Raw genomic sequence first — 15,222 nt, 5'->3', positions numbered from 1 at the left:
GTGTGTTCACTCTGATCCAGAGACTGCCTTCCTGCAGTGTGCTCCGTCTTTTAGAACACGATTCTCACTCCAGTAAAGTAAGCTTATAAATGTGTAGAGTAAGTTGTGCGTTATAGGTAACAAGTTTTCTGATGGTTAAGCATTGGAACTCTCATTTCTCAGTTTTGGGGCCAATTTGAGAGTTGGGAACACCTTCCACCTGTTACCTCTATTACATGCTTTTGTAATCTCTTTTCTTTTTTTTTAAATTTATTTTTGAGAGAGAGAGAGAGGGAGAGAATGGGGGAGGGGCAGAGAGAGAGGGAGACGCAGACTCCAAAGTAGGCTCCAGGCTCTGAGCTGTCAGCACAGAGCCCAACGTGGGGCTCAGACTCATGCATGGACTGCGAGATCATGACCTGCGTGGATGTCGGACGCTTAACCAACTGAGCCACCCAGGTGTCCCTCTTAATCTCTTTTCACTTTTGGGGGGTAAATGTCACTTCAGAGAGGCCTTCCCTCAGTACCATATTTAAAACAGGATCCCCTCATTTCCTGTTCCCTCTTCTCTTTATTTTTCTCCATGGAACTTATCACTGTTTGAAAACCATTTATTTTAATATTGTATTTATCTGTGTTACTCCTAGAATAAGCTCTATGAAGGTTGGGAGTTTTGTCTTTATTCCTTCTGTACCCTTTGTGCCTTGGGGAGTACCATGCCTGGCACATTATAGATGCACAGTGACAGTTAAAGTAACAAAGTCAAGGGGAGTCTATAGTGTGTGGATTGGGGGCTAGACAGGGGGGGGGGAGTGGGGGTGGGCAGGGGAGGATGAGTCAGTTTGTAGACTGAGGTCATTCAGGAGATCCTATCCTGATAAGGGGGAAAAGCACATGTTTGGGCATCAGATGGGGTTTGAATTTAGGCTCATTCACTTCTTAAAGTTGGCGATAAATAATTTAACATTGAAAGAGTCAATTCTTTTTCACCAGTGAAGCGGGGAAAAATAATGTCTTTTTATGGGGATTAAATGTAATATTGAATTTATATTCAGTTCATTTATAGAGCTTTCTAGCGCTATAAATATTAGTCCTGCCTTTCCTCTTGTGTGTCAGCACTGAAGAAGCTTAAAGCAATCTGAATTTACAAATCTGTTGCCTCTGGGGTCACTGCCTTGATGACTTTTGACAGATTTATTCTTTCAACAGCCTCTGTTGCCAGCATAACAATGGCCTGCCCCTTTGACCAGTGTCAGGGACAGACACTGTCATTCCTCCTTAATCCTCATATCAGAACAACTTGTATGGGTTCTGACGAGTTCATAATACCCACCAGTTGAGGTGGCATCAGCCGTTCCTTGGAACCGTGTGGGGTTCCCCCAGCTCCTCCCCCTGAGTGCAGTGGGGCCGCTCAGATAGCTTGATGTTTGTGGTCTCTTCACATGTAGTTGCCCGAAGTTTCTTGGCAGATGGACAAACACCAGAGGGCCCTAAGTCGCTAGCGTGTCTCCTCGATGTCTCCAGTTGTTGCAGATTACCCGAGTGTGAATTCTGTTTCAGTTTCCGTAGATACTTGTTGACAGGAACATGTCACAAGTTAGGTAAGGCAAATCGGTTTATAAAGTTATAGGTTCTTTCAGTCCTCTGTCCCAGGCAAGTCTGGGCAAGGACCCGGAAAGCTGATTAAAAGGCTCGTGAGCACAGGAAACTTTATTTTAAATTAAATGGATAGTTAATGCATTGAGAAAAGTACTCAAATGCTTCAGTCTTTCTTTTCCATCCATGCTTGCTATTTGAATTTGATGGGTTGGAAATCTACCTTATTTTTCGACTGAACGAATTAGTTATTGCTACATTTCTCAAGCTTGGTTTTTCGCTGTGGATTTTTGCAGGTGATTTTTAGCACCTATGGGTACAAAATTATTAAATGAAGACAGGAAGGGAAGAGTGCCTTGAGCCAGGTGTCTTACAACCTGGGGAGCGGACCAGAGAAAGAACAGGGATGGATGTGAAGGCGATCATTGTGGCGGAGCCCCTGGGCTGTCTTCAGAACATGCTGAAAAGCCTATGGCTTGCAAGTGGTTTGGAGATGATTGGGTTTAGGAGCCTGATTACAGTTTTGGTTTTTGTTTTTTTTCCCCTAAGTATGTGTTAACTGCTTTTTGGGTGAGCCTTCATCTTGGGCATACACAGCCTGGCCAAACTGGTAGATCTGTGAGGATTTTAATATTAAGAGGAATCTGTTATGTAAGTTATGCGTGGTGGCTAGGGCATTCATTGCTCTTTCTTCTAAACATTTAGTCACTGATAACCTGCCGTCGTTTATGCTGTTTGGGTTTCAGTTCACTGTTAGTGAGGTTTTTGTAATCTGGTAGAACACAAAGAATGTGATTTCACCTATATTTTTGCACGTGTGAATGACATTTCTATACTGTTGTTTACATCACTGGTTAGTTAGTAAATGCCCCTTAATTTAATTCATTTAACCTGTTAAGAGTAAGAAACTTCCTTAGATCGAAGTATAAAAAAGTCCTTTGGGTCGGCCTCTCTGACTTCTGTGAGGACAGGATCAGTTTATACTCAAATTCAGGGTGTTTGGCAAAGGGCCTGCTGTCCTGAAGTCCGTGATTCTGGACTATGATATTTTAGCATGAACTCCTGGTCAAATCACCAAGTTAAACTTTCGAGAGTATGCTTTTCTTGATATTTGGGAAATGTATTAACCAGCCTGGAAGTCTTCTTCAAAATTCTTCCTAAGATTTTTGTGTGAATTCATTTAGTGAAGATAACATCAGGGAATCTGGCTGTTAATTTTGAGGAGGGTAAGAACTTGTAGTTTGTGGAGGCCAGCCTCCCCTCCTTTCTCCAAGGGCGGAGAGGAGGAAAGCTCTCTGGACCTCTGCTGTCTCTCCCCCCATGTTCCCTGGTGACTGGAAGAGACTCTGGCCAAGCGACACTTTGTGAAATTTGGGGGATTATGTAAAAGTGTAACTGACCATACGCTGTTTTCGCTTTGGTAACTGCATTCAATATCCTGTTGGTTGTTGAAAATTCTCCCAGGACAGTGAAGCCTTTTGTCTTTAATTTTCAATCAAAGTCTTTCTCCCCAGTTAAAGAGATTGACTCTGGGCTACGAGACGTTTTGCGGTCCTTGAGCTTCTGACCTTCCCACACCTCTAAGGAAAGCTGGGCATCCCATCATCTCAGACTTTTGATTGTGGTCATAGAGCCATACTCGACACCTAGCATTTGTGGCTTTTATACTGCTGATCATAACTTTTAATTCTATTCTCATTTATTTTTCCCTTTTCTGTTTCAGTGTCCTGGGTCATGAAACTTAATCCACAGCAAGCTCCGTTATATGTGAGTAGATCGCGAGATTTCTTGTCATTTTGCACTCATCCATGGTTTCTACTTGTTATAAGAAAACTCAAAACTGCTGTCATGTGATGATCCCAGGAATTTTTAGCCATCTATCCAAGTAGTATACTTCAGAAAGTGAATTTGATTTGGTGAACACTAAATGACTTGCATGAATGGCACTGAGCTGGCAGATAATACCTGTAAGATGTGAAGTAAACTGGTCAGGTGCAAGATGCACTTATCACACAACTGCATTGCCCTGCGGAACGATACGGGGGCTCTTATTTTCCCGGTCAGCACATTTCTGTAAAAGTGGTGTGGAGGTCTTCCTACGGCCATGGAGAGTTACCCTGCGTTGCACCTAGGTGGCGCTCTGTCATTGGCAAGCGTGCCGTTTACATTAGGGCTCTGGGTGAAAGCTGATCTGCTCTCTTCCCAAAGTGAGGGAGCTGGCAGATGACATGGATAAATCAATGAATCAAGGCTGGAAAGGTAAAGTATAGGTGACTCTCTCTCTCTCTCTGTCTCTGTCTCTCTGTCTTTTTTTTTTTTTTTAATGTTTTTATTTATTTTTGAGACAGAGAGAGACAGAGCATGAGCAGGGGAGGGGCAGAGAGAGAGGGAGACAGAATCTGAAGCAGGTTCCAGGCTCCGAGCTGTCAGCACAGAGCCTGTCGTGGGGCTCAAACTCACAGACCGTGAGATCATGACCTGAGCCGAAGTCGGAAGCCCAACCGACTGAGCCACCCAGGCGCCCCCCCCCCCCTTTTTTTTTTTTTTTTTTTAATTATTGTGAGAGTGCATTAGCTGAATGGGGGTGGTGAGGAGTCCCTTTAGAGGTATGGACAGTTCAAGCTGTCAGAGGTCGGTGGATAGGTTGGTATAGTCTGGAAAGAGTGAGGAAAATTTCTTTGATGGGACACATCCTTAAAGACGAAGAAGCATTTGGTTGAGTGAAAAGTCCTCAGAATTCATTCAAGATCTAAGGCAGATAGGTGGTAGAGGGGTGAGCAGGGCATTCAGTGAGTGGTGGGAGGTGAGCAGGGGAAAGCCTAGCCCAGCTGAACTTGTGTGAGGGGTAGGGAGGCAAGTCTAAAAAGGTGACTGAAGATCAGTCATGAAGGCAAAGACGTGGAGACCACTCAGGAGCCTTCGATGGTGTTTATTTGAAATCTGCTGTTCATTTTATGATTTATTTTAAATCATGCTGTGTTACTAATAGTCCTATACCTTTCTAGGATAGAACATTCCTGGGATCACTCTTCTGCATAGATGCTTTTTCTGTTAAATGTAACAAATAAAAATATATGCATTTCTTAGAAGATATTTTATGTATTTATTTTCTTTCCAGACTTCTTGAAAATTTATTATGTTCAGCAGTGGGTTTGAACATGAACTGAGTACTTGGACTTTTAAAAACAGCTTTTATTGAGACATAATTCACACCCCATGAAACTCACACATTTAAAGTATACGATTCGGTGGTTTTTAGTGTATTCACAGTTGTGTAATCATAACTGCCATCTACCTTAAGAATATTTTCATCAGCCCAGAAAGAAACACCATGCCTATTAGTAGTTACTCACTATTCCCTGCCTTTCCAGCCCCTGGCAACACCTTATCTGCTTTCTGTCTTTATGCATTTACTTATTATTCCAGAAATGTCATGTAAGTGGAATCCTACAACACGTGGTCTTTTGTGACTGGCTTCTTCCATGTAGCAGAATGTATTTAAGGTACACGTTAGAGCAAGTGTCAGTACTTTGTTCCCTTCTATTGATGAATTATACTCTGTTGTATGGGTATCCCACATCTAATTTATCCATTCATCGGTTGATGGGCATTTGGCTTGTTTCCACTTTTTGAATATTATAAATAATGATGCTGGCAGCAGCAGTTTTTGGTAGGCTTATGTTTTCATTTTTGTTGGGTGTGTACTTAAGAGTATGTTTGCTTGTTGGGGCGCATGGCTGGCTTAGTCGGTGGAGCGTGTGACTTGATCTCAGGGTTGTGAGTTCAAGTCTCAAGTTGGATGTAGAGGTTACTTAAAAATAAAACCTTAAAAAAAAAAAGTACAATTGCTTGCTTACATGGTAACTCTCTGTTTAACATTTTGAGGAATTGCCACACTGTTTCCACGGTACCTGCACATTCTCAGATCTCACCATCAATGTTGAGAGTCTTGGTGCCTCCACGTTCTTGAAACACTTGCTGTTAATCTGACTTTGGATTGTTGTCATCCTGGTGGGGGTGAAATGGAAACTCATTGTGATTTTGATTTGCATTTCCCTAATGGCTAATGATTGTGAGCATCTTGTCAGGTGCTGTTGGACATTTATGTATCTTTGAAGAAATGCCTATTCAGATTCCTGGCTTATTTAAACAACTTTTTTTTTTTAATTATTACTGAGTTTTAAGAGTTCTTTATATATTCTGGATCCCATATCAGATATATGATTTGCAAAAACTTTCTCCCATTGTAAGGTTATCATTTCATTTTGTTGATGGTACCCTGTGAAGCACAAAACTTTTTAATTTTGATGATGTCCAACCTACCTATCATTCTCTTCTATTTTAGGTCATCTTTAATTTCTTTTAACAACGATTTATTGTTTTCAGTGTACAAACTTTGTACCTTTGTGAAATGTGTTTGTAAGTATTTTAATTCTTTTTGATGCTATTATAAATGATAATTGTTTTCTCATTTCATTTTCAGATTGTTCACTGCTAGTATATAGAAATACAGTTGATATTTGTGTATTGACCTTACAACCTACAGCCTCTCTGAACTTGTTTATTGGTTAATAGTTGTTTAGTGGATCCCTGAGATTTTTCTGCATGCAGATGATGTCATCTGAAAATACAGATTAGTTTTTTGCTTTCTAATCTGAATGCCTTCTGGTTTTCTTGCCTAATTGCCCTGAGTAAGAACTTCCAGTACAGTGTTGAGTAGAACTTGTGAGAGCAGACATCCTGGTTTTGTTTCTGATCTTAAAGAACGGGAAAGTATTCTGACTTTCAGCATTGATCAGGTATGATGTTCTTAGTTGTGGGCTTTTCGTAGGTGCCTTTATCAAGCTGACAGAGTTCCCTTCGGTTCCTAGTTTGATTATTTTGTCATGAAAAAGCATTGGATTTTGTTGAATGTGTTTTTCTGTGTCTGTGAGATGATCATGTGGGGTTTTTTTTCTTTCATTTCATTAGTGTAGTGTATTAGATTGATTGGTTTTGAATGTTAAGCCAACTTTGCATTCCTGGGAGAAGTCTCATTTTGTTGTGGTATATAATCCTTCTCCTTTGTTGCTTGATTTGGTCTGCTCATGTTTTGTTGAGGAATTTTGTGTCTTGTACGTAAAAGATACAGTCTCTAGTTTTCTCCTGGTGTCCTTGTCTGGTTTCAGTCACTGCAGATTTTTGATTAGGTGGCTGACGTTACTCAGTAGTTGTGGTAGGCATAAGAACGGTTCCCTCATGTGTCCATGACTTACTCTTCAGAATCTGTGAATGTTTATCTTACATGGCAAAAGAGACTTCACAGGTTTGATTAAGTTCAGGATCCTGAGATGCGAGCTTCTCCTGAATTATCTGGAGAATTATCCTGAATTATCTGGAGCCCAGTGTAAACACAAGGGTCCTTATAAGTGAGAGAGGAGAATCATGAGTTGGAGAGATTTGCAGATGGCACACTGCTGGGTTTGAAGGAGGAGGAAAGGGCCATGAGCCGGGGAGGGCAGCCTCTGGAAATTGGAAAAAGCAAGGGAACGGTTTTTTCTCGGAGCTTGCTCAGTGAACACAGCCCCGTGACATCTTTATTTTAGCCCAATGAAAGTTGTTTCAGACTTCTGACCTCCAGACCTGTAAGATAATAAATCCGCGTTGTTGTAAGTCTCAGAGTTTGAGGTAATTTGTTTTAACAGCAATAGGAAATGAACCCAGTGGTAGTTTGGAGAAATTAATTGGCGGTAGAGTGAAGGATAATTTAGGGAGAGAGTAGCTGCAACGAGATCAGTTAGGGGGCGCCCAGGTGGCTCTTGGTTTCGGCTCAGGTCATGATCTCATGGCTTGTGAGATCGAGCTCCACGTGGGGCTCTGTGCTCACAGTGTAGAGCCTGCTTGGGATTCTCTCTCCCTCTCTCTCTCTGCCCCTCCCTCGTGTGCATGCGCGTGCTCTCTCTCTCAAAAAATAAATAAACTGATAAAAAAAGAGATCGGTTAGAAGTTTTCTGATCTTTGCCATCATGGAATCCAAGAACTTTAGAAATACTAAGGAATCCAAGAACTTTAGAATTACTAAGGATTGCAGGTACTATATGTGCTTCAGCCTCACTGTTGTAGAGTCAGGACATGAGTTCTGAAGATGAGCTGATGAGGTGGTGCAGCTAATCAGTGGTAAAATTGTGATTTAAATCTGTATTTTGGGGCTTAGTAATAGAAACCACTGTAAAGCTTGCTAAGCTTAAAGCTGCGTTCTGTTGGGAAAGCAAGGCTCTTTAGAAATCAGTTCTGGGGAATATTCTTCATAAAGCAAGTCCTTTGTATATGATTATGTGCTTAGTCGGGCAGGTCCTCCTGAAGAATATTTTAAACTTCACATTTCAAGTATGTCTGTTAGCAAGAATACCTTGGGGCAGTTTGTTACCCGTTTTTTAAAAGGAGAGTGACAGTGTATAGTTGGTTTTCCGTGAACTGAGTCAGGTTATGGGGATCTCGGCCATTCTGTTAAAGAGAAGGAACTGTTACGTGACAGTCCTTTGGAGGTCAGTTCTCTGTACCTAGAGAAGGAGAGAAACAAAAGAACAGAACGAGTATGTTGAAGTTTTTCTTTGAGTTTACATTTGGGATCTGCCAGGGGTATGTATCATCAGCAGAAGAGAGAAAACTGCTCATAAATAAGAAAAAAACACTGGATCCTGAGAAGAACTTTTATCCATAAATGAAGCAAAATTAGCTGGATTCCAAATAAATATTTTTATCACTCTTTGCATAAAGATGTGTCCAGAATGAGTTGTAATAGTTACAAATGTAAGAAAGTTCACAGCCTGTACAGGTGGCAGGGCTGGTGAATGTTTGCATGAAGCTGTTTATTTTTTTAAAACATTTAAAAAAAAAAATTAAAAATCTTTTATTTATTTTTAAGAGAGACACAGAGAGTGCGAGCGGGGGAGGAACAGAGAGAGAAGGAGACACAGAATCCAAAGCAGGCTCCAGGCTCTGAGCTGTCGGCTCCAAGCAGGGCTTGGACCCATGAACGATGTGTGTGTATAATATATATATGTTGTGTGTGTGTGTGCGCGCGCGCTCGCATATATATATATTTTATATATATATATAAAAATATATATATTTTTTTAATGGTTCTTTAGTTGTTTTGAGAGAGAACACACACACAAGTGGGGGAGAGGGAGAGAGAGAATCCCAAGCAAGCATCGCAGAGCTCGATGCGGGGCTCGATCCCACGACCTGTGAGATCATGACCTGCACTGAAATCCAAAGTTGGAGCTTAACGGACTGAGCACCCAGGTGTGCCTGCAGGAAGCTGCTTACAGACTTATTTTTGTTGAAATGGGCACAGTGGAATGTGAAGACAGCGACCTGAAACTCGGGAGACCAGGTGTTTGATGTGACCACGTCTGGGTTTTCTGGTCCGTCAGCCACGTGATTCCACTAGCACCACTCGGCCTCCACAAGGGCGTCGGTTGTTGCCAGAGGAATTTCTAAGGATTGAAGAGGTACAGACTTTGACAGGTTGAGGAATATCCTTCTAGCTGATGAGGGCCTAGAGGGTTCGGTGGGGGTGAAACAGAGACCTTGTCAAATGCAAGACGTATTTTCAAAGAAGCAGCAGGACCAAATTAGGTGGCGAGTGAGAGACCATGGCGGTTGATTGAGAATTAGAACATGAGTGACAGCCGATGCCTTTGCCAGATGCGGAAAGAAAGGGGCCCTGAGCTTGTCCTCTGGACATGTTGAAGGGTGTTTTGTTCACCACCAGCCGTGTGGGCATGGAACTGGAAATTCACTCTTTCATTCGGGTGCCTGCGCTGTTCCAGGCTCTGTTCTGGCTGCTGCAGATTCAGCCATGAACGAAACACTAAAGTCCCTGCTCTCAGGGAGCTTACGAGTCGTAAACAGGAAGAATTTACGAAGAAACGTCAGGAGGAAAAGCTTTACAAAAATAAACACAACAAGGAGGTGTGCCAGTGCCCGACGAAGGGCTGTTTTAGTTTGCGTGGTCAGGGAAGGCCTGTGAGGGATGCGCCACTATGAGCTGAGACCCGACTGACCGGAAGAGCCAGCCATGCGGAGATGTTGCACAGCGTTCGGGTTGGGGGAACAGGTGTAGGGCTCGGAAGTGAAGGCCGGGCTCGATCAGTTGGAGGAACAGAAAGGACAGCGGCTCAGAACAAAGGGGGTGTGGGCACAATCTTTCCTTCTGGGGGAGGAGAGGAGGGAAAAGCCTGGCGGGGGATTTCACACACACAGGCCATGTCCCCGGGCCCTCCTTTCTCCACACCTGCTTCCCGTCCCAGCTCAGCACCCATCTCCGGGCGTGCTCTGAAGGCTGTAGCACTTTCCGTGGCTTGGGGTCAAGCCGGACCTCTCAGGAATTTGGGACTCATCCTGATGGGGAGGTGCCGGCCCTGGGTAGGCTGGCTTCTTGGGCAGTTTAAACACAGTATCTTGGAAACAGTTTGAACACGTTGTACTCATTTAAGATCCATGTTTTCCATGTAAATTGGATATTCTTGAGTTGAGGAACCTTTTTTTTTTCTTTTTTTAAGCAGATTTGGCTTTCACTTATCAGAGGAGAGTGTAATAAAAAATGTGCTTGTTTTTCATATTCTTTCATGGCTGAATTGCTTCTTGGGAGAGAAAAAGCAACATAATTCCAAATTATTTGTTACTGTCAGTCCATTTGAGAACCTAAGTAAAGGAGGTATGATACCTTTCTCTTCGTGGTTTCCCCGGAATACTTTAGAAACGAGCTCTGTTAGCAGAGTCCTTCTAGTTTACAAAGCACATTTGCATATGTTATGGCATTTGCTTCTCACAGCAACCTTGTGAGGGTAGATGAAGCTACATTGTGACCCTGTCACACTAAGGAAGCAGAAACTCAAGATGGCTCATTTAGCGAATGCAAAAGGTAGGGCTTCACCCAGAAATTGTGGTTCTCAAACCCATTTTCTTCTTTCTGTAGACCAAGCTGTCTTACACAGTTGTTCCAGAAGACACAAATGTCACAACACTTAATATGTACAAGTCAAGGCCTTTTTTCTTATAAGTAACCCAGATTTAATCTTCTATTTCATGTGTTTAAAAAAATATTTTTAAAATCTTTTATTTAAGTTTAGATTTACAGAAAGGTTACAAGAATACTTTGTCTCTACTCATCCCTTACTAATAAACGTTTAGTTCCATTTGCTTATCATTCTATTACATATTTTTTGAATTGTCTGAAAGTTGCAGACATGCTACCCTATTCCCCCTAAATATTTCAGCATATATTTCCTAAGAACTAGGACATTCTCTTTCATAACCACAGTACAATTAACAAAAACAGGAATTGTAACACTGATGTAATACTCTTATGTAATGTAAGTTCATATCCAAATGTCTCCAGTTATCCCAATAATGTCCTTTATAGCATCCTCCTCCTGTCCCCTCCCTCCCCTCTCCTCCCCTTCCCAGTTCAGGATTTAATCCAGGATTACACATTGTATTTATGTCTCTTTAGTCTCTTAATCAGGAGGAGGCCCTCTGCCTCTCTGTCTTTCACGATACTGACGTTTTGGTCAATTGTTTTGTGGCAGTTGGGGGTTATATGATGTTTTCTCCTGATTTGGGCTGGACTTCTATGAAAAAGATGCCCTTCTTGGCACACCACGTTAGGAGGACACATGACATACTCTTGTTTGGTTATTGGAGATGTTAACTTCAATCCCTTGATTCGGGTGGTGTTTAATTTATCTGTTCTAAAGGAATGAAGCATTTAAAGAAGACAGTGTAATTGTTTGCTTTTCCCCTCTAGTATGTTTTGCATATTGGATTTTCCTAAAAAGGGCACTGTTCTCTGCAAGGTGTGCCCTTGAATGTAGGTGGACGAGGGGAGAGTTCACGGTGGAATTGATTGCCTGAGGTTTGAACAGAGGATCGTCTCTGCCCTTGTGGATACACACGGGGTTTTTAAATAAATGTAGTTCTTACCTAAGCTGGACCGAGCGCATTTCACATGGAACAGAGTAGACACTCGGTGAACATTGGTTGAGCGAGTGAATGAAATACAATTCAGCTGAGACTACTAAAATTTCAGTAAAATTTGCTTCATTTTGATAAAACAGCTGTCTTTCTTAAAGTTGCTCATTTGTTTCCCAAGTTTCACTGTTAGTTTACCCTGTGTGGGCCGTGAATAGTTCAGTGATGCCATTTTTGTGACTGGAGGTATTGCCCACGAGGAAATAAATGTACTAGTGATGTCTTTGTTGTACATGTGTAACTTGCCTTACAACTGGAAGGAACTCTGCAGCGTCCCTACGAAGTATTTGTAGACGTAGAATGTCTGATAGGGTGTTACTCTAGAGATGTGTTCTTTGAGATAAGTTACCTAGCTAGTCGTTTAGCACCTTGAGAAAGCACTCTGGAGATAGTGCCTGAGTCCTGAATTATGCTCGCATCCTTGGGGGGCTTCTTGTCTGAGCCTCTTGTTTACAGCAGACTACATGCAGCAAACCGTGTGACTGCTGATTTTTTTTTTTTTTTTTTTTTTTTACCGACGTAGTACATGTACCCTTTAGCTCCAGAGCCCTTCTCACTGTCAAGATAAAAGCGTAGGCCTTTCCCAGAAGGGGTAGGGGATGAAGGATGCCGTCAGATGATAAAAGAAAAAGCCATGCACATGAAGCCAAGGTTGGTATTTATAAAGCAAACAGAATAGGCCGTACCACCACTCCCTCACACTGAGCACTACCCTAGCAACCAAGCAACTGGACATTAGCAACGGTAAACAAACCCTCCCCCAGACTAACAGCTGAAAAGGAAGCAGGATTTTAAAATTTCCGAGGGAGGAGGAGGAAAGCTCTTTGGATGCCTCTTATCTGAGGCCCCAGGCTCGTTCTGGAAGAGACCTGATGAGGCCAGGCCTGAAGCTCTGTCGGGTACAGGGAGACAATGAGGGTCAAATGTGGAGAACAAGGAGAACTGGATTAATCTATACTTTATGTGCCGGAGAAAATCGCTTCCTCTTTCTCATCACCGAACTTTTCTGGAAGAAAATTAGTGATGAGGAACCCAAGTGAGTGTCCCAGAGTCAGCTTGGCATGAGGGAACGGACTCTGTGAGGGAGGTCAGGACTGGAAACAGTGTGATGAGTCATAGGAATCCTTGTATTTTTGGGGTGATGAGCCCAGTCTTCTGGAAGGGTGAAGAAACTGAGCTACAGAGAGATTGAGGGACTTGCCTAAAGTTTCATGGGGTTTGTGATGGATCTGGTCAGGTAGCAGAAACTGTCAGTAATCGGGCTCGCCCGTGTGCTGAAGGCAGGTCAGGTCATTAGTTGGTTTGAACTTAAGACTCAAAGTACTTGAATGGAGAAGTCAAAGTACAAGACTTAGCCTAAGTGGGCTTTAGTAGAGAAAAAAAAAGGTAGCAATGGGAAGACTAGAAGAAGAGAGGAATATTTGAAATGATAGCATTGAGTTCCTTTTTGGGGGTAGGAAGGTAAGGCTTAGAATGCCTTTATGGGCTGTGGACACATTGGAGAATAGACTGTAGTTATGACTTGAAATCCCTCTTAAGTAGAAAAAGTGTCAAAATAAAATGAGCGTTTTACCTTTTAATATAGGAAAGTCAGTGATAACCATCCAATGAATTACTTGATGGGGTCCTTACCTTTATACTTGGAGCTTCCTCAAGAGGATGAGTAACTTGTTAGCCCCAGACCGGTGAGAGGAGGCCCGTGGCCCTGGGACAGGAAGGCATTTGTCTTGTAAAGCACACCTTCTGCAGCTCCGTGATACTTGTCTGTATTAGAATCATTTTCTTTGCCAGTTTCCAAAGTGTCCCAGTGGGCAGTGGACGCTTCAGGGTTAGTGATGCCCCAGAACAGGTGGCTGTGGCTAACACTGACTGAGAAGGTTTATACGGGTGATGATTTGCTAACTAAAACGACCATAAGAACTCATAAAGAGGGAAAGTTAGGGGTGCATTTATCAGGTTCTGCAACTATAAACTCACTCGCTGTGTTCTTGAACACCTGTCTTGGTCTCCCTCCGGAAAGTCAGAAGGCATTTCCCCCCTACAAATGAAATACTTTTTTTTTTTTTTTTTTTTTTTTTTTTTTTTTTTTTTACAACCAGAGAGATACTCGGATGTGAGATGTAAACTACGCTTCAGCACAGGCTCTAAGGCTGTCTGTGGGATAATTCTCATCACCTGCCATGTGTTTGGGATAAGATCCGCATTTGTTAGATTTTCAAGGGGAAGAGCCATTCTACTTACAAAACGAATTTCCAGAACCCCAGCAGATCTGGTTTATTATGTCCTTCCTGCTTTCTCCTTTTTCTTTAGTACTGAATGTTGTTGTATATTACTGCTTCCGGGAGGGGGCGGAAGCATCCTGACAATAGAGGAACCTCGTAGGAAAGAAAATCTTTGCCACTGGATGCCGCTCTTTGTTTAAAATATACAGAACAGGGGTGCCTGTGTGGCTTAGTCTGTTGAGTGTCTGATTCTTGAGTTCGGCTCAGGTCATGATCTCAGGGTCATGGGATTGAGCCCCATGTCAGGCTCCATGCTGACCATGGAGCCCTCTTCAGATTCTCTCCCCCTTTCTCCTTCTCTCCCCCTGTCTGCCTCTCTCCCCCTGTCTGCCTCTCTTCCCCTTTCTGCCTCTCTCCCCCTCTGTTCCTCTCTCCCCCTCTCTCCTTCTCTCCGCCTCTCTGCCTCTCTTCCCCTCTCTCCCCCTCCCCCTCTCCGCCTCTCTTCCCCTCTCTGCCTCTCTCCTTCTCTCCCCCTCTCTGCTTCCCTCCTCCTCTCTCCTTCGCTCCCTCTCTCCCTCTCTCCGCCTGTCTTCCCCTCTCTGCCTCTCTCCCCCTCTCTCCCTCTCTCCACCTCTCTCCCTCTCTCTCCCTCTCTCCCCCTCTCTCCCCCTCTCTCCCTCCCCGTCTCCGCCTCCCTCCCCCTCTGCCTCCCTCCCCCTCTGCCTCTCTCCCCCTCTGCCTCTCTCCCCCTCTGCCTCTCTCCCCCTCTGCCTCTCTCCCCTTCTCTCCCTCTCTCCCTCTGCCTCTCTCCCTCTCTCCCCCCTCTGCCTCTCTCCCCCTCTCTCCCCCCTCTGCCTCTCTCCCCCTCTCTGTCTCTCTCCCTCTCTCTCCCTCTCTCCCCCTCTCCCCCTGCCCTTCTCCCCAGTTCACATGCAAGCTCTCTCTCTCAAATGTAGAAAGAGAAAAAGTACAAAACAAAACACTGTATTATGATTATAACTATTTCTGTTAGGATAGGGACCGTTTCTTAGAATGATGTTGTTCCTCACAAGACACGTGTAGGATTTGATTACTCCTTCCACTCCAGAGCCAGAGAAGTGAGGATCGGAGGGGTGGCTGACCAGTGTAAGGATGCACCACTGTGGTGGATCAAGAGTTCAAATCCTGTGATGCCTCCAAAGCCCATTTAGCCAGGGGAAATCCAAAGGACGTATCCATTTGACTCACATTTAGATCTTGAGAATATCTTATATCAGGGTGGTTTCCTGCCACCACGTTGGATTCTTGTTGACTCTGGTTTTGGGTTTCCAGCCTTGGTGAAGACTTGGGACTCTGTACCGTGATCAGTGTGCTCTGTGCGTGCTAATCAGAGCAGCTCTCGGAGCCCAGATGGTTCCAGAAGATG

General features: G+C 43.4%; 1 protein-coding gene across 2 annotated transcripts in view; it reads left to right on the top strand.

Moving 5' to 3' along the window:
* The window catches only part of AKAP13 (A-kinase anchoring protein 13), a 333,979-nt gene that overhangs the window by 87,549 nt on the left and 231,208 nt on the right, over nt 1-15,222 (top strand). For both annotated transcript variants that reach the window (XM_045448718.1, XM_045448719.1), the window contains exon 3: nt 3,299-3,342. In XM_045448718.1, coding sequence (XP_045304674.1) covers nt 3,299-3,342 — 44 coding nt within the window. The remainder of the gene's footprint in view (nt 1-3,298; nt 3,343-15,222) is intronic.

Source organism: Leopardus geoffroyi, chromosome B3 (assembly GCF_018350155.1).
Source record: "Leopardus geoffroyi isolate Oge1 chromosome B3, O.geoffroyi_Oge1_pat1.0, whole genome shotgun sequence".
Classification (NCBI taxonomy): domain Eukaryota; kingdom Metazoa; phylum Chordata; class Mammalia; order Carnivora; family Felidae; genus Leopardus; species Leopardus geoffroyi.
Note: the sequence above shows the minus strand (reverse complement) of the source record. Positions and strands in the feature narration are given on the sequence as shown.